Source organism: Miniopterus schreibersii (assembly GCF_964146895.1).
Source record: "Miniopterus schreibersii genome assembly, chromosome: 5".
NCBI classification, from domain to species: domain Eukaryota; kingdom Metazoa; phylum Chordata; class Mammalia; order Chiroptera; family Miniopteridae; genus Miniopterus; species Miniopterus schreibersii.
Genome location: NC_138106.1, coordinates 49,956,048 through 49,977,925, shown reverse-complemented (window position 1 = coordinate 49,977,925; position 21,878 = coordinate 49,956,048). Strand labels below are relative to the sequence as shown.

General features: G+C 36.6%; 1 protein-coding gene across 7 annotated transcripts in view; it reads right to left on the bottom strand.

Moving 5' to 3' along the window:
* Positions 1-1,807: 1,807 nt before the first annotated feature.
* The window catches only part of GSK3B (glycogen synthase kinase 3 beta), a 165,849-nt gene continuing 145,778 nt past the window's right edge, over positions 1,808-21,878 (bottom strand). For 4 of the 7 annotated variants that reach the window (XM_081137572.1, XM_081137570.1, XM_081137568.1 and 1 more), the window contains 2 exons: positions 13,698-13,796; positions 1,808-1,983 (listed from right to left, as the gene is read on the bottom strand). In XM_081137572.1, the coding sequence (XP_080993698.1) occupies positions 1,916-1,983; positions 13,698-13,796 (167 nt within the window). In that variant the 3' untranslated portion in view covers positions 1,808-1,915. Of the gene's footprint in view, positions 1,984-9,562; positions 9,613-13,697; positions 13,797-21,878 lie in introns of all 7 variants that reach the window. The other 3 variants (XM_081137574.1, XM_081137573.1, XM_081137571.1) reach the window with 2 other exon arrangements.

The window sequence follows — 21,878 nt, the reverse complement described above, 5'->3', positions numbered from 1 at the left end:
CTCTGGGAGTCACACACTTGAGTAAGAAGCAGTACAGGCTGTGGGAAACTGCATGAGGGCTGTCAAGAGACTACTTCCAAATCACCTGGGGGGCGAGACCCCTAACATGACCTAAGGTGGCAATGTGAAGGGTGAAGGCAGGTTCCACACAATCTAGGGCTCAGCTCTGCAGCCCTACAGGTTTCAGCAAACCCTGGAAGGTGTGTGGGGAAGGAGTGGGGAGGGGGGAAGGAGGCCATCACTGAAGTGATCTTTAAATATAAAGTACAACTGATTGTGCCTTAAAGATTCATAGGTCAAGTAATGGCCCATAAGCACCAAGGTGACTAAGGTTCATTTTAGAGTATATAAGGCCCACACGGATGTCAACCTTAAATGTATAAAACAAACTAGTGAAAATCTATTTCCTCACTGCAAACGTAATCCTTCAATCCTCCTTGCTTTCCAAGGAATATTGCTTTTTCTTCAAAAACAGAGACTGGTTCTTACACCATTCACTGATACACAAAGAAAACAGAAACAAAAACTTTTAACTGGGTGTGGGGGAAACCTTCTTCTCACTCTTCAAGCAGTCAATTTTGATGCTGTGGACAAAATAAAAACAAAAACAGAAGGCAGTATCGAACCTATGTATATATAACACATATACACACACATTTATATAATCCACTTTCCTATAAAGTCAGCAGGTACAAGTGACTATATCATTTGGATGTGTAGTTTTTAATATTCCTACCATCTAGAATCATAATGGCCTATCTGACATGCATCAATAAATAAAATTTTAAAAGCATGAGGTTAAAAAAAGCTGAAATTAAATACAGATTCTAGATTTGGATTTAAAATTAGAACAATGTGCAGAACATGGCAATTTCTGCAAGCTCAATCTATAATTAAAAAATACGAAAAATAAACCAGTAGACTGTTACAGTTCACATTATTTAACTATAATGTCCTCTCAAGTGTATCTTTCCAAGGGAAGCAACTTTAGAAAAAAATCTGGACTAATTCATTCACAGTGGTGAGATCTGCCCTGGCCGGTCCCCTTTCTCCAGGTCCATCGGCTTTTGACCTCTGCAGCCAGAGTAGCCGGCTCAACGCCCTTTTAGCCTTCTCCTAGGTTACTAGTTTAAAACCGTACTAAGATTTGCAGAGAACTTTTGGCCAGGCAAACAAAGATCCACTTGTAGAGCAGGCATGCTCCTCCCCTGACAGCCTCCTACACAAGTTTCTCCACCACTATCACTGATTAAGAGCAAAATAGGAAACTTTAACAAATCAACTAAGAATCTTCTTCTTAGAGTTTCTAACTTTATTGACCTCCCTGGGTTATAAGCGATACACATTTCCTTTCATTTTTGTCTGCCACACCTGCCACCAACATGCCAAAGGCAAGTCTCCAAACACCCAAGGATATGGATTAATTTTACAAGTGACATTTAAGTCCCCATGGAGTTACATCTGCTGAGCTCCCAACCAATTTCAAGCTGTGCACTATACCAAAGTCTTACACTTGACTTTAAAAGAAAGCAAAGTTCAAAAAAACTTCAGCACAGAACTAAGTTTTTTTTCTTTTGTGGAAGGGGCATGAAGCAGGAGTCCTGTTTTTAAAGTATACAACAGCAGACTTTTGATAAAAAGATTGTCGTGGGGGAGAGACTGTATGTTCTAGTGCTCCGCTTTCCCTCCCCACAACCCCTCCCACCCCATGGATCTCCCTCAGAGTGAGAAGACAATGAAATTGGTTTGTATTTATAGATATTTTACAAGGTTAAATAATAACAATAAAAAAATTTGAACACTAAAATGAACAGGTTTTTTTCTCTTTAATTTTCTTTCCAAACGTGACCAGTGTTGCTGAGTGACACTCAAGTAACTGGTGGTTTTTCCTGTGCAGCTGGCTGCTCGGGACTGTTCAGGTGGAGTTGGAAGCTGATGCAGAAGCGGCGCTATTGGTCTGTCCACGGTCTCCAACATTAGCATCTGCAAATCAAAAGTCCCAAGAGAGCATGAGTAATGCTATAAGACCTCAAAAAGAAAAGCACACTGCCTCCACTGCAGACTGTGAGCTGTGTGCCTTCCAAGTTGTATCTGAAATGTTGTTTTAAATATGGCCAATACTACGAAATCTGAATTTCATTCTGCTTAGAGCTAAGTCCATGCCTTGGCCTGGTCCTGGACAAGACTGTCTTTGAGTAAGTTATATACTCAGTGTAGCCAGAGGCCATTTCTGTCAACGCTCTTGTTCCGGCTGGGATCAACAGTGTAGGATACCCAGCTGGAGTCTAGCTCACTTGAAAATGCATAGCTGGGAAACTTGTTAAAAGCCCAGAACCATGCTATCTGCCTAAATGGGTAAAATGGATGGAGGCAGTGAAAATGGTATGGGCCAGCGTGATAGGCTGAAGTGCTGTGTATAAATCAAGCTCAACTGCTTGCTTTCTAAGTATGGTTCATGTTCATTATTCATAAAAATGGAAGAAAGACCACCAGTAAAATAGAAATAGTCATTGTAGTGCCAATTCACTTAATTCAATAAAGTATCTGGTAGTCAAATATCTTGGCACTGAGCTTACTTTGCCTAATGCTTTGGAAACATGTGTTAACTTTATAAGTAACTTTAACCCCCTTCCCTCCTTTAAAGATCCACTATTATTTCACAATATCCATTAACATTTGAGTAGGAATTTGTATCCAGACTGGCTCTCCATCTCCAGTAGGCAACAGACTATTTCAGTGGCTAGTTTAATTTAAGTTGCATCCCTGTCATCTCACACATGACTGGGAATATCCAACTGGACAAATTTTCTCCCAAACACTTCATGCTAAGCCCTGAGCAACAAGAGAATGGTTTGACTGGGATGGACAACTTTCAAGAGCCATCTCCCTAGAAGTCATACCACCCTTGGCCATGAAAGCTGGTGACACCAAAAAGGAGACCCAGAAGTTTTCTTTCTTTAGAGACTGTAGTTCTCCTACGTCATATGATGAATAGAGTAAACAAGGTCATGGTTGAATGCAACATTTGGTCCTTTGATTTTTCTACTCTGAATTTTTAAATTAGAGTGAGAAATAAAAGATCCCAAGGACACATAGAAACTCTTAAAAATTAGCTGTTCCGTTTATTTCAGTGGCCACTCTATAAAAACTATACTTCTTGCCTGGCGGGCATGGCTCAGCCAGTTGAGCATCGACCTAGGATCCAGGAAATCACGGTTTGATTCCCAGTCAGGGCACATGCCCAAGTTGTGGGCTCAATCCCCAGTAGGGGGTGTGCAGGAGGCAGTCAATCAATGACTTGCTCTCATCATTGATGTTTCTCTCTCTCTCTCTCCCTATCCCTTCCTCTCTTTAAAATCAATAAAGATATATTTAAAAACAAAACAAAAAACTATACTTTGCTTCTAAATTCCTGATTTTCCTGCCCTCAAAACAATCTGCCGTTATATACATTTAAATCAGACTTTGGGGAAGAAATGCTTCTCCATCCTGTATTCATGCAAGTAAGTGCAGACATTATGGCATCAGGGTCCATGCAATAGCTTACTGCCACAGCATGGATTTTCATTAACTCATCGGTATGGCACATGGACAGGTGGTAGGGGAGGGCATATGACATAGAACCTATTCTCCAAAGGCAGGTAAGCAGCCTTTTTTCTAAGAGTCAGTTAGTATCTATGTCTAATGCTTCATTCATGACTTCTGGTCTTTCTTGGATATGCCTTGCTTAGCAGGACTTTCATTCTCAATGACCACACAAATTCTGTACATCAATAATAACCTAACAACAATTCCTGCCAGGCCACAGGTTCCTGTAAGTCTTTCCCAGGAAAAACATCCATTTTCATAATTTGGGCACAGGCTGCATTAAACAAAAGTCCAGAGAAAGCCCGAAAGGCCACAGAGCTATTTCAGAATTAATAATGTTCCTCACAAATCCAAGCTTATTATACATTTCTCGTGCTTTGGATGTCACTTAGTAACTAAGCAGGATCATGATCAGCACTTCTTTCCCCCCTTTTCAGTTTGTGAACATGACAGGTAAAACTGTCACATTCTGATTTCCCCAAGGACTTAAGAGATTCACTAATCATCAGAAATTTATCTGCTTGATGTGGTATCAGCACAGTAGGCAGCTCTGGCCACAGCAGCCATCTGAGACATCAGCCAACACCTGTGAAGGCTTAACTACAGGTCATCCATTCCATTATGTTAATTGGCTCTTCGGCAAAATCCTATTTAGTTACTAATCCAAAAACGTCCTTTCACTGACTACTACCTGTGAGCTTAAGATCTTCATAAAACTAGTCTCATCCTCCTTGGATAGTCAGAGGCTGCGTGTATGAGCATAATAAAAAGCACAAGCCTGTAAGCGGGCATACAACTAACAATGAATTCACCTTATGAACAATAAAATTTGAAAACACACTCATGCTCCTCACATTCGTAGTTTAATCTCTTATTTTTTCTCTGAATTATTTCCAAATCATTTGATGAGTGAAATTTTAACAGCTACTTATTTTGATTACAAATATACTGGATACCTAAAGTCACAACACTGTACTCATTCATTAAAAAACAAAACAAAAAGCCCTTTGCCTAATGCAATGAACTGCACTTAAAATCTAATTATACATGTCTTTGTTGAGAAAAAGAACAGACTTATTTTTTTTTCTTTCTTTTTCTTTCTCAGAGAGAGACAAAATACAGGGAGGAGAAAAGCAAAACAAAACAAAACAAAACAAAAAAAAAGCGAAGGTTTACAAACTCAATGGTAGCTCCAACAGACCACTTAGCTGAACAAAACTGCATTTTGTAAGTTCTTGGTACAAGCTTATTGTGTCCCCACTGTCAATTCTGTAACCTTATTTTACATAATTGAATTAATATGGGTCTTCTATAAAAACAATGCTCATTAATTTAAAATTCTGATAAATTGTCACTTGATATGGATGTTTATGGTAACTTCTTTAAACTTTTCTTCTCAAGCATTTAAACAGTAACTCTAAAAGCAGCAAAGCTTATTTTGCTTCTTCTGCATTCTCCTCCCTTTACATTCTTACTGGTAAAAGTCAAACCGCTGGGCATTATGATTACAGGGTGGGCTAAGATTTTTCATTACAAAACATTCGATCCAACTATGAATCACTGAAGACTGAGTGTACAGTTTCTTGTTTTTAGTCTTGAGAAATGTTCTTCTGATATTCACACTGACAATCTTTCTTAAATCTAATCCAATTCCATAAACATTTATTGAGTATGAGATCTAGTCGTACAACTTAACAGCTGTGTGGTCTTGGAACAAGTTACTTAATCTCTCTACCCCTCAATTTCCTCATCTGTAAAATGGCAATACTACCATCTATTTATAAAATAAGGCCTATGAAGTGCTTAGCATAGTACCTGGCTTACAGTACTTGATTAATAAATGGAAAGGTAAAAGAGACATCTAAAAATAGTTTAGTGTAACTTCAATAACCACCATCACCACCATAATAAATAACAGTGGCAGCAATTAGCATCTGAGTGATTATCAATGTGCTGGACATCATAGTAAGTACACATTGTGGGCATGTCATTTAGCACACACAGCAACTCCAAGAAATAGGTACAATTATTGCCCCCATTTTGCAAATGGCAAAATGAAAGCACAAAAAGATTAAGTAATATGCCTAACATCGTAGGGCTAACAAGTGGGAGAGCTGAGCAGAGGAAGAGAATGATGACTTTTATGGGCGGTAGGGAGCAGCAGAAAAGATTTCCTAGCAAAGGGAGAAAAGAACTTAATTTCACTCAGATCTAGCCCCTACATAATTCACTGTGATTTCTAGAAGCCTACTTTTATTATCTAAAAGGGTTACTACACTAAAACAGATCAGTGAATTCATGTTAAGAAGTAAAGGCGTAGTTATTTTATTTTCCAATTTTCAAACAGTCTATACGGGATATACACAAATACAAGTGTTTTAGAAAGAACTACAGAGCTGAGAGTTCACTGACTTCCTAGATGTCTAGAAACCAATGCCCATTACCACCCTTCTTATGTTGCCACGGTACAAACCAACCAAGGATGGCCTTGAGGGGGAATGGAGAGAATAATCAGCTAGGCTGCTTCTGAATACCTGACCCACAGAAACTATGTGAGATGATAAATGTTTACTCGTGTTTGAAGCTGCTAACTTTTAGAGTATCTTGATATGTAGCAATAGATAACCAACACATACATATATGTCAAAGAATTTAAATGCCAGTTTGGGTTTATGCTCACAAGCCCATAAGAGCACCACTGACCAACTCCCTCTACAAAACTAGGTATACTCCTAATAAACTGTACAACGTAAGAAAGACTGCTTCATATGATCGAGTTTTTCCCTAATCCTAAGAGAAGCAATGGTTCCACGACTTTTGTACTAGATGTGACAAGGGGAATTTGTGCATGCATTTACTAAAACAATTTTATTCTGTGTAAGTTCAGAGGTAAAAATGACAAGTTGGGCAATGACACAGTAAAGCCAAGGGTGAAGCCCTAAGGTATCAGGTTTCCAACAGAGTCCATAAGGCTGTGATTTTGTTATAGAGAAAAAATTTTACATGCAAAATTCCATACACGATACATAAACATTTTTCTAGGAGAGGATCCAGTTTTCCCCCAGATTCTCAGAGATCTGTAAGAGTCCCTGGATCTGATGGGCAGTTGTCTCAATACTGAGGAAACTGCCCCACCTGTTGCCCAGGTCATAAACCAAAAGTTCCATTCTTCATTCCCTACCCGCTCCCCCATCTAAAGCATCAGCAAGTCCCATCCCTCCAAGTGTGTCTGATCAAATGTGCAAATTGGGAGGGAAAGAAAAGTAAATGAAAGGCCCTCACTTATAAATTATAGCTAAAGGGTTAAATAAAAAGAGTAAAAAACCCAAGGAAACAGGCTGGGAGGAAAGGACAGAAAATAAACAGAGGAGCTGGGTTCCAAAAGGTATCCTAAGCTTACATTTAAATTGAAATCATATTGTACACTAATGAAATCGAAGTATCACCTATAAGGAGAACTCATTTTCATTTTATAATGTCTACTATAATTGTGACAATTTTGCCTGTGTAACAATGGGGGAGAGGGAGGGAGGTCCTCCTCAGCAAAGCATCATCACTTCTCTTTTCATATTATTCCAAGGAAAAGGTGTTGCATAAGACACCAAGATGCTTCAGTCATTTCAAAAATAGAACTGAAATTCAGACACCAGTGAGCCAAACCATCTACCAGCAAACCTGGAGGGCCTGTCAGAAAGACTGTTTATATTTGATCTGCAGCAGAGAGGTCTTAGTTGCTCTGAGCTCAGGGGCAGAGCACATTTTAATTAAGAGACTTGGTTGTTCGGGGTAGGGAACTGAAGGCCATGAGGACACAGGAAACATTTTCATCTTTTAAGTAAAAAAAACCCAGTTTAGGAATAAAGAATAAGAAAAGGCATATGAATACAAGCAGGTGACTTCAGGCAAGGAACCAAGGAACACTTGAAGAACACCAAAGGTATGAGAGGAAACCACCAACTTAAAAAGATTTTACATTACTTTTGCAGGTGGGAAAAAACCCAGATAAAATTTTTGACTTAATAGGAGAGAACATGTTTTACATTAAAAACCAGCAATTTCCTAGAAGTGATAGTTAGCAAAGCTCTGGTGAAATAATGACTAAGCTGGCTTGACTTTTTAGTTATTTATACAGGGTGGGGGCAAAAGTAGGTTTACAGTTGTTCATATGGAAAATAATACAATAATAAGTAATAGTACAAGAATAAACTCTGTGTTTTGCATACTCACAACTATAAATCTACTTTTGCCCCCATCCTGTACAATAACTCACCAAATGAACCTGAAACCCAAACATGGGATAGATACAATCTCACTGGTGTCAGTGACTTGGTCAAACGGGCATAATGTGCATGGAGGTCTTATTTCAAACAGAGCCAGCAGGAGGAGATGGGGAAAATACTGTACCTAAAAAAGAAAACAGTGTTCTTTGGCAACCAAGTTAGTAACACCTAAAAATAAGCATGTGCACCCTGTACCCTCACCCCAACTCTGAGCTGGCTAATGTTAAGGTAATGGAGAAATGGAAAAAATGTGCACTGCCAGTGGGCAGTGTAAACTGGTACAAGCTTTCTGGAAGGAAGTTTGACAATATATATCAAATTCTTCATATCTTTTGACTCAGCAATTCTACTTCTAAAAACTGGGACACAACCCAAATGCCCAAGAATAAGGAATTAAGTTAAATAATGATACAGGTTTAGAATACCAGTTGAATACTATGCAGTCATGTAATCCCATACCCCAAATAGCATAAGTCCATTTAAAGAAAGCATGTCTCTCTGTCCATTCATATACAGACTAAAATATAAAATAATGTTACCTTTGATTATCTGTGGAAGTGAGAACACGGGAGATTTTATTCCCTAAAATAACTATATATTTTACAATTAAAAGAGAAAAATCCTGCCCTAGCAGGTTTGGCTCAGTGGTTAGAGCATCAGCCTGTGGACTAAAGGGTCCCAGGTTGGATTTTGGCCAAGGGTCTGTACCTTGGTTGCAGGTGTGATCCTTGGCCCTGGTGGGGAGCGTGTGGGAGGCAACCAATGGATGTGTCTCTCTCACATCGGATGTTCCTCCCCTCCCTCTCTCTCTCCCATTCTCTTTGAAAAGCAATGGAAAAAGTGTCCTTGGGTGAGGATTTAAAAAGAAAAAGAAAAATCCCTGTTGTTGTTTTTTAAGCTGTATACTTTAATGAAATTCCAATATATTTAGGTTAAGGTAAAGAGAACAGAAAGGACAGGGTTAGGAAGAGGAAGACTTGAGGGCACACACTGCAGATTCTACAACTAGACAGGATATGGATACAGATTTCCCAGTGTACACGTGAAAGTGGCATAGAAAAACACTACTTGGGGAGTGGGAGAATGGATGGCAACTATCATTTTATTAACGTGGGAATTTGATAAACTGACTAAAAATTTAACATTTCATCTCTCAAAATCAGTGGAAACAACGTGAGAAATTGTTCTGGGTTTAATGCTACCTAACTAGGAAGAACTAGCTGGTGATAAAGAAGGGGACAGGAATTCTGGGGTAAAAGTAACTATAACAATTAAGGGAAAGCGGATCACTGGCTCTGGCTAAATCTGAACCATGACTTTAGCAAAATTACTTTCAAAAGTTCAGAGAACTAATAGGTACGATTTTGTGGCTAGAGTCTTCAAAAGAGGCTAATAACTGACAAGAAATAGAAAATTATAAAAACCGAAATTCTGATCAAGCAATTGCAAATAATGTCAATGCTGAGTAGAGGGAGAAGAACCAAAGAAATCAGTTTAAAGTGTTTTCTCATATGAGCTCATATTAAAAATACATAACTTTAAGGGCACATATTCAAGGAAGAATAGAAAATAACAGTGTGAACCTGTAAGAACAGGCCAGGTTTGGTTTAAACAAGGTAACAGCAAAAGGTTTTCAAAGCAAGATCAAGAAAAGTTAAGCACCCTGACCATGTAAAAAGACAGAGAAGACAGACCTTGTCCAACTCCTATCATGATTCCCTTTTCTGTTAGAAGGGTTTTCAACCTGGAAAGGATATAACAAAAATCCTAATAAACAAAATGCAGCCCAAGGAAGGTGAGGGCAATCTATACATGTAAATGCTATTAAACACAGGAACTATAGTCCAAGAAACAAATTCTAACATGGACTACAGAAATGCAGTTTATAAACATTTAGGCACTAGAAATTTCCATAAGTCTTAAAAAAAGTTTTATTTTCATCTTCAATAGTTATACCTTTTTGATAGGAAAAAAAATCTGAAAGTTTTCTTGACAATAGCAAAGCATTTTACAAAGTTTTAATAACATTATTATATATATTGTAAGGTTGGTCTGCAGCTAAGCAAACAACAAGAGGGGTAACTAATCACTTGGAGACCACCAGAAGAATAACCTCTAGTAGGTCTTGCCGGTCCCATTTAACTTACTTTATCAGTAATTTCAAAAAAGAGGGGGAAAAATCTCTAGTAGGCCCTGTCCTGTTTGATAGATTTTATTAGCTGCTTGGATAGAGACAAAAAATTGATATGTTTATGAAAATGTGCAGATGATATATAATTGTATAGAAAACCTAACACCCTGACACTTTAGCACGGGGTTAGGTTTTAAAAGCCTCATTAGTATGGAGGGCATGTTAGCCATTACTGAAATTTGAAGGACGTGTGTGTATGAATGGGTTGGTGGGTTCTATGTAACCCCAAAGTAGAATCACTGAATAGAAGATATACAGGAACAAATTTCAGGCTGAAAAAAGGATAAACTTTCTAAGCATGGGACAGACAACTAGTTCTTGGGAGGTATGAGAGGTGAACTGAAATCAGTAGTTTTCAAATTAGTTTTAATAAAAGAAGCACTGCACTGAAAGAAACCTTACCCTGAAGACTTATATACGAAACAAATAAAGAGAAAAAAACAGCTCAAGATGAAATTCCCTATTACATCTCATGCTTAACTATTCTGGAATCAGATCAGGTGATCTCTTAAGTGGTTCATATTTGATTAATAAAACTATTAATTTCTCAAGATTTATTACCCTAGATGGTTTAGATGGTCTCTCAAATGGAGTGAATGAGAGAATCTGTTGGGGGTGTGGTGAAAATCAGAACATATACATATATATATAAATCAAAATAAGAAATTATACTTTATGGGTTGAGAGTAGCAGTACCTGCAATTTTCAAGAGTTTGTCATGTCAGAGCCATGAGCAACTATAATGTTCCCAGAAACCGAGGTATTTTAACAATGCTTTTAAAAGAATGCAAAAGTTTTTGAGAGGGGGGGAAAAAAAAATCAACATCCACACCCACTAATTTAACATAATTGTTTTAATTTTTGTGTATTCCTACCTAATCCCTATCCACATGCAAACACACATTTTGTGAGTTATCAACATGGTACATAAGATTTTTTTAGATTTTCTCCACATAAATTATTTCCAAAAATGTCTATAAGCTTCATAATAATTTTATGGTTCCATAAAAATGGAAATTCATAATGTATTAAAACAATTTCTTTCTGTTGACCATTCAAATCAGACTGGCTCTCCTTTTTGTTATGTAATTATGTAGCTTTTTTCCTTCTATTAGATGTATCCTGAAGATCCCTAAAGTAGGATTAGTGAACTAAAAAGTATGAACTTCAATGGTTATTGCTATACACAGTAATGCCTTCCAAGGGGTCTTAATCAATTCACCTGTAGTCACAACTTGAACTTTGAACAAAACACTAGCTGAGCACTCTGTACATTCTATATCTTATTTCTCAGAACTCTATGCAGCGGGTAGTTACTATTTCTGTTTTATGGCTAAAGAAAATGAAGTTAAGGGAGGCAACAGAGAGCATGTATATTTTAAGGTCTTATTAAAAAATATAATTTACACTGCCAAATTCTTATTTAAAAAATATATACATATACAAATATATTTATTTAAATACAGGAGGCTGTTCATGTCATACAGCCATCCATTCATCTAGATCAGCATTTCCTGAGCTATGTTTGATGACATAATTGGCTCACTATTTTGGCCAAGAAACTGTTATCTTTTAACTATACTGTGGTGTTATACCTTTAGCTTACACAGAGGAATACTTAAAAGTATCTATATAAAACTCACCATTACATTTATTGTTGAAATGGTGATGAGAACTTTATTGACTATATCTCTTACAATACCAAATCCAAAGCCCTCAGGGAGAAATACTTCTCAAACAGCAGGGCCAGAAACACTTTGCTTTTCCTAAGCCACCAGTGTACTTTTTATCTAATGAACAGTGGAAAATTTTAACAGATAACATTTATTTACATTAGCTGCTAGGAAGCTCAGAGCAATATCTGAAATCCTCTTTGGTAACTATTAAGATATTCAAGGCATGCATTTCTCTAAACTAATTTTAGCTCTGCTCTCAGACTATATTAAATTCCCCATACCCTGATTTATTTCAACTTTGAAGTAAACTCTCAGGATCACAGTCCAATGCCAGTTTCCATATTTATATGGAAATCTGATTTCACACAATGAAAATATTTTTTTGGTACTACTATAACCTGAATCAAAGCCTCATAAAAATAAGCTTATGCTAGGCTCCTAATAGGCAAACTGCTTAAAAGCCTTAGTTTAGTTTAACTAGTTTAGTATCTCACATTAAGAAAGTAATTTAAAATTACTCAAAACTTACCAATCATAATTCTTATTTTTATTCAGAGTCTAAAGCAATTCTAATAAAACTCTGGAAACTGGCTCAACAAGCAGACGCATTTAGTTCAGGGTTAGGGTCTATTTCATGTTTTGATCAATATAATCTAACCTGTGATTTAATAAGTTTATTAATAGCTGATCAAAGTAATCTGTCTTCCTTCTAAATAAATAGGTCACATATATATTTTAAAAACTATATTTTACATTAAAAAAATGTAAAGCACATTTCAGTACATATTTGGTTTTTACAAAATTACTCTCAGAGCATTGCCACTCATTTTACAAAAATGAGACAACTAGGAAGGCATACTAAAACTAATAAAGTTCAAGTGACTTTCTCAAGTAGAATGTGCTGATAAAACTAGAAGTAGAAAAGAGACCTTTCTTTCCAGACTTCTTCTGGAATGAAGGTAGGACATGGACTAGCATGAAATGTTTTTAATCTTCACTAGCAACATCCCAAAAGATTAAGATTGGACAGAAACAAACAACTTTGTGTCAGACAACACATGGACTTTGACTTTACTGAATGTAGGGAACTGATAACAAAAGATTTTATCTCCTCCAGCATAAATACCCTTAGGCAAAAATGTCTGATCCAACTTAGTTCAATGTAATAGATGATTTAATGAAAATAAAGTCAGCTTCTGACATTTGCTTTTTTTAAGAAAAGAGGGGATACCAAATTCTGAGCCTGATTATGCTACCTAGAATATTTTTAACTTCATTTTAAACAGCATCCAGGCAGTCTCTGGAAGACCTTCAATTCACTCAAGGGTTGGGTATTTTCAGAATATCTGTAATGACAGTGATTTGTACTAAATCAGGCCACATCACTGATTGGCTAAAGGACCAGCAATACACTAAGCTATACTCTGGGAGACCATAAGGGCTTTTGGGGTTTTTTTTTGACAGACAAGATCTAGTCTCATTCTGATCAAAATCTTAGTTATATGTATCTGCATTGTAGTTTTAGTCCTGTTGAATGATTAAACTCACCAATCTATATTTTATACTTCTTAAAAATGTACCTCTCCGTATACTAATATAATTTACATTCAGGGTATTGGAACTAAAGTGAATTATCTTCAATAACATCACATTGCTTTCTGCTATTGGAATCTCATTTGATATATATTAATCAAGAAATTAATGGAAAGTATGACTTTTAAAATAACAAAAAAAATTTAACATCATAATAAGACATTTATACATTATATAAAAAGTTATTTATGGAGTCCTTTTGTGCTTTTGGAAAATAAAGCACTATTTTATTCATACTTATTCATTTGGCTATGCTGTTACTGATACTTGGAAGGTATTAAATATTCCAAAAGAAATAAAATGGAGGTAATCATGTCTTTTAAAATATATATATATATATATTTATAGACAAGACTTATGTGTTCTCACCTGAGGCTGCTGTGGAATTTGTCGGGGTTGAAGCAGCTGCTTGAATCCGAGCATGAGGAGGAATAAGGATGGTAGCTAGAGGTGGATTACTTGACAGTTCTGGAGAAAAGGTAAGAAGACATAGGTTAGAGCTCATTTTTAACTGTATGTGAAACTACTTTATTGGTAACAATAAATATAAGATACTACAATAAAACACTGGTTTAACAGAAAAAAGAAAAAAAAGAAAAAAGGTGTGACAAACCTACATCTGAAACTAAATCAATGAGCTACAGAGAAAGCACAAAGAAATGTTGTGATACACAACCAAGCCAAGGCACCATCTGCTAAAATTAAAATATGTCTGAGAACTCAAGCTATCTGGGAGACAGATACTGGGAAAAAGTTTGAGAATAAGCATATTAATAAGATCTATTTCCATCTTTCAAAAACTTAAATATACTAGGTTTTCTCAAACTACTCTGACATTTGACTACAGGAATTGAGAGTGATGATGCCAGAGAAAAAAGAACATGACTATAGTTTGTGTGTCTGCACACACAACTGCACGCACAGAACAAGCTACCAGATTGTTTATAAGCCAAGGGCAGATAAGATCTAGTTATCCAAATGCTAGTGGAAACAGGATTTAACAAGCATTTCTTTAAAGCCTCACTGCTTTTACTAAAAATATCTTTATTCAATTATATTTTGCTTTGAACTCAGTAAGACTGTTGTTTTTTAAAAGTTTGAAATAGGCTTTTTACCTGCTTGTGGAAAGTTTTTGTGTGTCTACTGTATATAGACTGCTTTCTTTAAAGAATCAAGTTGTGTATAAGAGCCTTAAGAAGTAATTTAAAGATGATATTGGATCTAACAATGTAGACAGATAGCAAGGCGTGGTGGGGAGCTTATACATATAAGCACCCGGTGTTAGCTTTAGGTAATGTGACTGTTCTCCCAGCATTTAACCAGTGAGTGTTCATTTTCACTTTAATAAATGTTGCAATTTAAAGGAATAATTACAGGACAATACTAGGTACAGAAGGACACTATACCCTGAGCTACCGCATACACTTGGACAATTCACAGATATAGTGTGACATTTTAAAAGTTAAGAAATAGGTTTTTTTTAATTAAAATAAAATTCACATAAAATTAATCATTTTAAAGTGTATAATTTAGTTGCATTTAGTACATTCACAATCTTGTACAACCACCTAGTTTTAAAGCATTTTCATCACCCCAAAGGAAACCTCTAAGTAGTCCCCGTTTGTCACTCCCTCCACACAGTAGTAAGGGAAATAATGTTTTAATGCAGCAGTTTAAAAATATCTTCTGGTGCAAAGCCCGTGTTAATATTGACTTTCTCAACTTGGTACCTAAGTATCTAAATTTTGCACTAAATTAGATAGAAAATGATACCTGATTCAACAAGGAACAACAAGCTTATGCCAAGATTTATAAAAATAAATGGGTGGAAAAGCTTAAAACTGAGAGAAAATTATTCCCCCCCCCCCCCCTTAAATGAGAAGACTTAGGTCAGCTCATCAAATAACTGTCTTCCCCTGCAAGACAGTTGAAAACTACTGCCCTAATGATCGGGTTCAAAGAGATGCTGTTTTCTCATAATCAGCTTTAGTAGCTGTTTGGTTCTTACTAAGAAACAGGAAAATCCTGCGCTGGTTTATTTCAAGTCGGTTAAATTTTAACCACAATATTACACCTAGTAAGGCATCCCAGTTGCCACAGCTGATGACTTTATGGTTCCAGAAATAAAAATGAATATGGGATGTGATAATTATTCTCAGTAACCTAAAATAAAGTCAGATTTACCATCATTGTAAATTTACTAGAGTTGCCAGTAAATGGTCTTTTTTTTTAGGGAGGGGGCACGTCTACAAACTTTTTTGAGTCAAACATCCTAAATAGTAAGAATTCTAAACTGGTCAATCACTTACAGTTCTATATCCCTCCAAACTCTATCTCACTGTCCTCTTCTCTTCCTTAACTATAGGCATCCCGTAAGGCCTATCACTTTCCATCTATTAGCTCTTCTCTACTTCAGAGAGCTTGCTAACTGGCATAGCCTTTGTGTGAATGAAGAAGCCTCCTTGTACTCTTGTTATATAGTCCTGTTCTCTACACTACAAGTCTGTCCCTTTTGTGGGCCCTCCTATGGGGCTGTCACAACTATTCCAATATATTTATATTTGTTTTTTGCTCGCCATAATTACTACCTACTCCCAAATCCCAATCTCCCTTTCTATTTATGGCCATGAGTAGTAAGAAAATTGAGACAATGAGTGTGGACACAAACAGCAATGAAAAAATGCAAAAAAGATGGCAGTTTGGAGGTCAGAAACATCAGAGTAATTGAACTTTTCAAGATCAGGAGAGTAGGTGTATTCTTAAATAGAATAAGGAGTGAAGAAGAGACCGTACCTAGTATTTATTTACTAAGTATGTGTGCTAGCTTGAGAGTGGGAAGATAATTAAGGGAATGAGGAGGTCCATAATACTGAAGTGGGGCTAGCTTTGGAGAAGAGGCAGAATTCTTGGGAATAAGAGACAGTTACCTCAGAAACGTAATTCAAAACAACACGGCAACAGGTTCCAGAGGTTGTAGAAAAGTTAATGTATGATAAGGATTTCTTCAACCAAATGCACGTACCTTGAAGCTATTCATCTAAAAACCACTTAGAGTGTGGAGAAGGCCTGGGGTGGGGGGGCAGCGGTGCAGATGTGGGGTAGAGGGGATCAACAGAGGGAAAAGAGGGGCTCAACAGAAGGGGACATCTGTAATACTTTCAACAATAAAGATAAATTAAAAAAAAAAAACCACTTAGTGGTTTACTGGGAAATATTAAGAATGTTTTGATAGCATATCAGTCATTACATGCCCCATAACCAAACATTTAATACATGCACAATGTAAAGAAAAGCAAAATAAATTTTAAAATAGGTATCAATAAAAACCAACCAACATAGATACCAATCAACCAAAAGGTTAACCAAATTTATTTAACTAAATTTTGCTGCACTGTTGTTTACACTGCAAACTACATAATAAAAATTCCCACGAAAAGAGAAAGTGGATAAATTCAACCACACCTAATCATCTGACAAAAGCTAAAGTTTCCCTTAACCTAAAATCTCTATTCTTCCAAATATATATGAGTTCCAAAATTAATGATAAAGAATCAGGTCAGAAACTTTCCTAGTTTTTTGGGGATGTAGGGGGTGGTATATGTTTGTTCAAACTGTGTAGTTTGAAAGCCGAAGATAAATTTGAGAGCAACAATAGATGTCTTAACCAGAGGAAAAAAAAAATAACCCCTCTGTTGACTAGACCTACTCTTACAGTGATGTAATAAAATACCAGTCATCAGGTAGAAGAGACTCTTCTTCCTTTGTTAGCTTTGAGGGGGCTCAACCTGCAGATCCCCAGAAAGGAGACACTAAAAGAGGCAGCCTTTTTGTGTGTGTGTGTATATGAAAATTGCCAGTGGTTGTCTACATAGTTAAACTGTTATTTTTCTCAGGTAAAAAAGGCTTAGACGATTTAACAATGGTGTGTTCATTTCATTTGTGTACTTTTTTGAGCAGTATTTCAAATGCTAGAATGATGCACCTGGATCATCATTCATTACTGAAATTTTTTTTAGATAAGCAAAAAACCTCATAACTGCTTCTCTCCTCTCCTAACAATTTCAAAGTGCCTAGGAAATCCCTGAACAAGTTCCAAATGCTGACTAAATATTCCATACTCATTCAGAAAATTAAAAACTAATTAGAAGATCAGGCAAAGAGTAAACAAATATTACAAGGCTTACTCCTGGCTGCTTGGTGATACTGGTGACATTTCATGTGAGAACATGATATCTGTAAAACCCATAACTACTTTGCCTTGGAACTGCCCAAGAGGGAGCATCACAACTTACAACAGTCACCCAAAAATGTATGAATGTGTTTAGTGCACTACATTTACAGTGGTGATATATTTTAGAAGTTATAGCTGGCAAAATGTTAATATTTTTAAAATTCTAGTGATTAAAAAAAAAGCTTTATAAACTAAAAATCTTATACTCAGAATTCCATTCTTGATGAAGTTGAATAAATGTAGCATTACTATGAGTTCTTTTATCAAAATAAGAATATTTTGAGCATTTAAAAATAAAACTAATATGCTCAATTCTGGGGGAATCAGCCTGGATCAATTTATACCATGGTTTCACATATCTCACCCTGGCATGGTCTATGTTTTTAGCTTTATTTCTTATTTTCCTTGTCTTTCTGGAGTCAATTCATTTTTGTAATCAGAATTTTGGAGCTGGAAGTGTCTCTGAATATTCTTTACCCCTACTACCTTATTTTTTAAAATGAGGAAACTCAGAACTAATGCCTTGTCCAAGGTCTACAACTAGTTAGAGACTGGGAACTAATGCTAGGTCTGACTGACTTCTTTTCATATGAAACATGAAGGTCATCAAGAAGACAGAACCACAGGTTGGGCCCTTGAGCTGGACCCAAGTAACTGAAGGCTCCTCACCCACTCCCTTATGTTTTGTAATGTGTGCTATGTTTGCTTTCCCGGCTCCCAGAAGTTGCTCTAAAGATACAGCCTTGAGACAGAAATGTGGTGTTGAGACTATCTGGACTGAGTATGTGACTGACCCCAATTAAGGCCCCCTTGGCACGTGACTAAACCTAGTTAAGGCCTCTATAAAACCTTTTAAGATTTGGCAAACGGGTGCTGAGATCTACTTGTTTGCCATCCAAGACAACCCTGGTCAGTTGCCTTGCTTGTTTAACCTGCCACCTACCAACCTGGAGGCCACCCAAGACAAGCCTGGCCAGATGCCTTGCTTATTTGACCTGCCACCTACCAATCTGGAATAGTCTGCCTTTTTCTTTAGGTCTCTTCCTGCTCTCTAAAATATGGGAGCTGGTTTCAGATTACATCTGGGAAACTCCTGAAGAGGTTGCAACCCAAGAAAAACTGCATATTTTTATTGCCTTGTTTATTTATCATATACCACCAGTGTTCTGGTCTTCTTAGAACTGTATCTGTCCAAACAACACTACACACAGAACTTTAAGTCAAGACATTAGTTTCTGACTGTTTATTCCTGTATCCTTCCACATTCTTCTCAGCATGGCCACAGCTGCAGAGTGGACCAAATAATCTCGTGAAAAATGACAATAATTCTCATAAATAATTGATCATTTAGATCTTAAAATCTGTAATACAGTCAATATTATTTGTAATTAGTACTCTAGTTGCCTGAACTAAAACTTACCTGCTCCCTTTTAGTGCACTCATGAATTTTCTCAAGCTCCTCCTGCAGTGCATTTCCACTGGTTTAGCATTTCAATACCTACAAGAGTACGACTTGCTTACCTAGAAAATTTACTCTTCTAGATTATTTAGAAAAAATTAATAAATAATTCTGACACCAACTTAAGTATGAACAGCTTCACCTCTCACTTATTTACCAATAATCCACTTATTTATACCCAAATTTCCTCAAGTCCATTGTATTATAAAAAGATTTTTCATAGCCATCTTCACTCAGAAGAACACAACAGAAAACAGGAATAGTCATGGAAAAGGTTTACAGTTTAGTTTTAAAAAAATGAAGGGGCACTGCAAATTAGAGCACTTTATGAGTTGCACTTTATGATTTGATTCATATCCTACATGTAAATAAAGAGTTCCTATCTTGCCCTGGCTGGTGTGGCTCAGGCGGATGGAGCATCACCAAAAGGTTGCGGGTTTGATTCCTGGTTGGGGAGCATATGAGAGGCAACCAATCAATGTTTCTCTCTCACACCGATGTTTCTCTCTCTCCCTTCCTCTCTCTAAAAATCAATGAACATGTCCTCCAGTGAGGATTAAAAGAGTTCCTATCTTATGTAAATTTATCCCTGCTACTGTAAATTATAATAAGATAGGCTAAAAACTGTAAAGTCACAAATCAAGGTTTATAGTAATTTGAGAATAATATTGGAAGATACTTCATCACTTCAGGTGGTTGAAATACTGTGCCTACTACGTGGCTCAAGGTAAGGCAGGCTAGAAGAAAATGCCCAGGACACAGAAAGAAAAGTAAGCAGGTGGACTGACTATATTTATGTGAATCACTATTTTATAACAGGAAAATTGGTTTACAACTCATTGTTACAAAGATCATAGAACCTGCTAATTATCATAAATAATGAGTTCTGTAAGTTTTATAAATAAGTAGTCTACTGCTTTCAAATGAAAAAGTATAACCTTTTGATGAGCTGGCCTTCTAGAACACTTGCCTATGCCCAACTTGTTCTCAATCCTGTTTGCACCACTTTCTATTCTGTGACACATTCCTACACTGTTAAAAATCTTTCTCTGATCTTTTTGTGTTTCTTACTCTTCCTTTTACTTTCCTTTTTTAAACTTAACTTTCTGGATCCCCTTTTCTATTTTACCATCTGCTTTCCTCACATCCAGATACTCTTGCTCCTGTACTCCAAGACATCCAAATCTGCATGAGTTTGCTTGTTGCTCTCTGTCTGCCCCAAATATCCTATTTTTACTCTAATTTCAGTTCTCCCTTCTTCTGGTTTAGCCAATAATCCACTCCTTTGTGGGTATCTCCCCACAAAGCTACCTTTCTCTCAGATAACCCAGCTAAATGGCAGAACAGTCAACTCTTCAAACTAAATCATTCTAATATAAATGGTTGATAATTTTTACTTACCCCTGCTCAAGCCTTGTCCTGTCCTGTGCCCACCATGCTTGTTAAAATAATTTCAGTTGGTAAAACTTCATACCAATTAGGCAGAAAATTGGGATCAGGTATGTTTGTGGTGGGGTTAACTGGAGACTCACCTTTAAACATACAAAATATATTTCCCAATATATTCCAGACTTGAAATAGGCAAGGAATTGGTGAACAAGAAGAAATATTGATCCCTGTTGGGATTTCCTGATCACCTGCTTCCTAAGGCTTGATTCAGTTATGTTCACCTTTGAAACCCAATGATCGGAGGTGTGCCAAAGGTAAGGCCTGGTTTCCAATGTCTGGCTACAGATAATACTATCAATCCAAGGGTCCTAGAACACTGAAGCCCAGGGCCAGAAAAATGGAAGGTCTGACAGTCTCCTGTGTTGTGGATCCAGGGTGTCAAAATGTTCTCAAAGTTTTCTGTCTCTTATCTGTTCATCTCTCTTCTTCCTCTAGCTGATCACAGAAATACTTCTTTTGATTACGTGAAAGTAATACTAATTACCATTTATGGCTAATTACTCGTGGCACAGTAACAAACAGCTAATTGCAGTTAGCGTTGTTCTAAGCTTTACTTTAATACAATACTATATTTTTTCTCAAGTACTTGCTCTTCATAGTTCTGTTCATATGTGAGGTAGGTTTACCTCACTAACTAAAAGAAGCTAGACACAAAAGGTAACATATTACATGACTCTACTTACATGAAAGTGACTAATGAATTAAACGTAATTACAGTAGTTCCCCCCTTATCCACAGGGGATATGTTCTAAGACACGCTCCCCAGTGGATGCCTGAAATTGATAGTACCAAACCCTACATATATTATGTTTTTCCCCTATACATATATACATACCTATGATAAGGTTTAATTTGTAAATTAGGTGCAATTAAGAGATTAAGAACAATAATAAAAATATACTGTAATAAAAGTTATGTGAATGTGCTCTCTCTCAAAACAGCTCACTGTACTGTACTTATCCTTCTTGTGATAAGATACAATGCTTATGTGATGAGAGGAAGGGAGGTGAATGATGTAGATATTTTCAGACTGAGGTTGACTGTGGATAACTGAAACCATGGAAAGCTAAACAGTGGAAAAAGGGGCAACACTGTAGTTCAAAAATAGTGTATGTGAATAGTGAAAATGAATTCTGAATTTTTAAATCTGATCAAAAGGTTTAAGTAATATCTCAGTTTTGAACAACACATATAAGTACACACACACACACTGAAGAGTATGTATCATATGTGTCTGAATGTAAGGAGAATTATTCTCCAAATATATCCATCATAAATATCATGTTGTATTTGGGTTTCTATCAAGTTGCTGCTCATTTGACAAGGGGCTTTCTTGAGTCATATATTGTGAGAAACAAAGTACTCAATGGAGGAAACACTTGGTGTGAAAAAAACCCTCAATCAATGATGG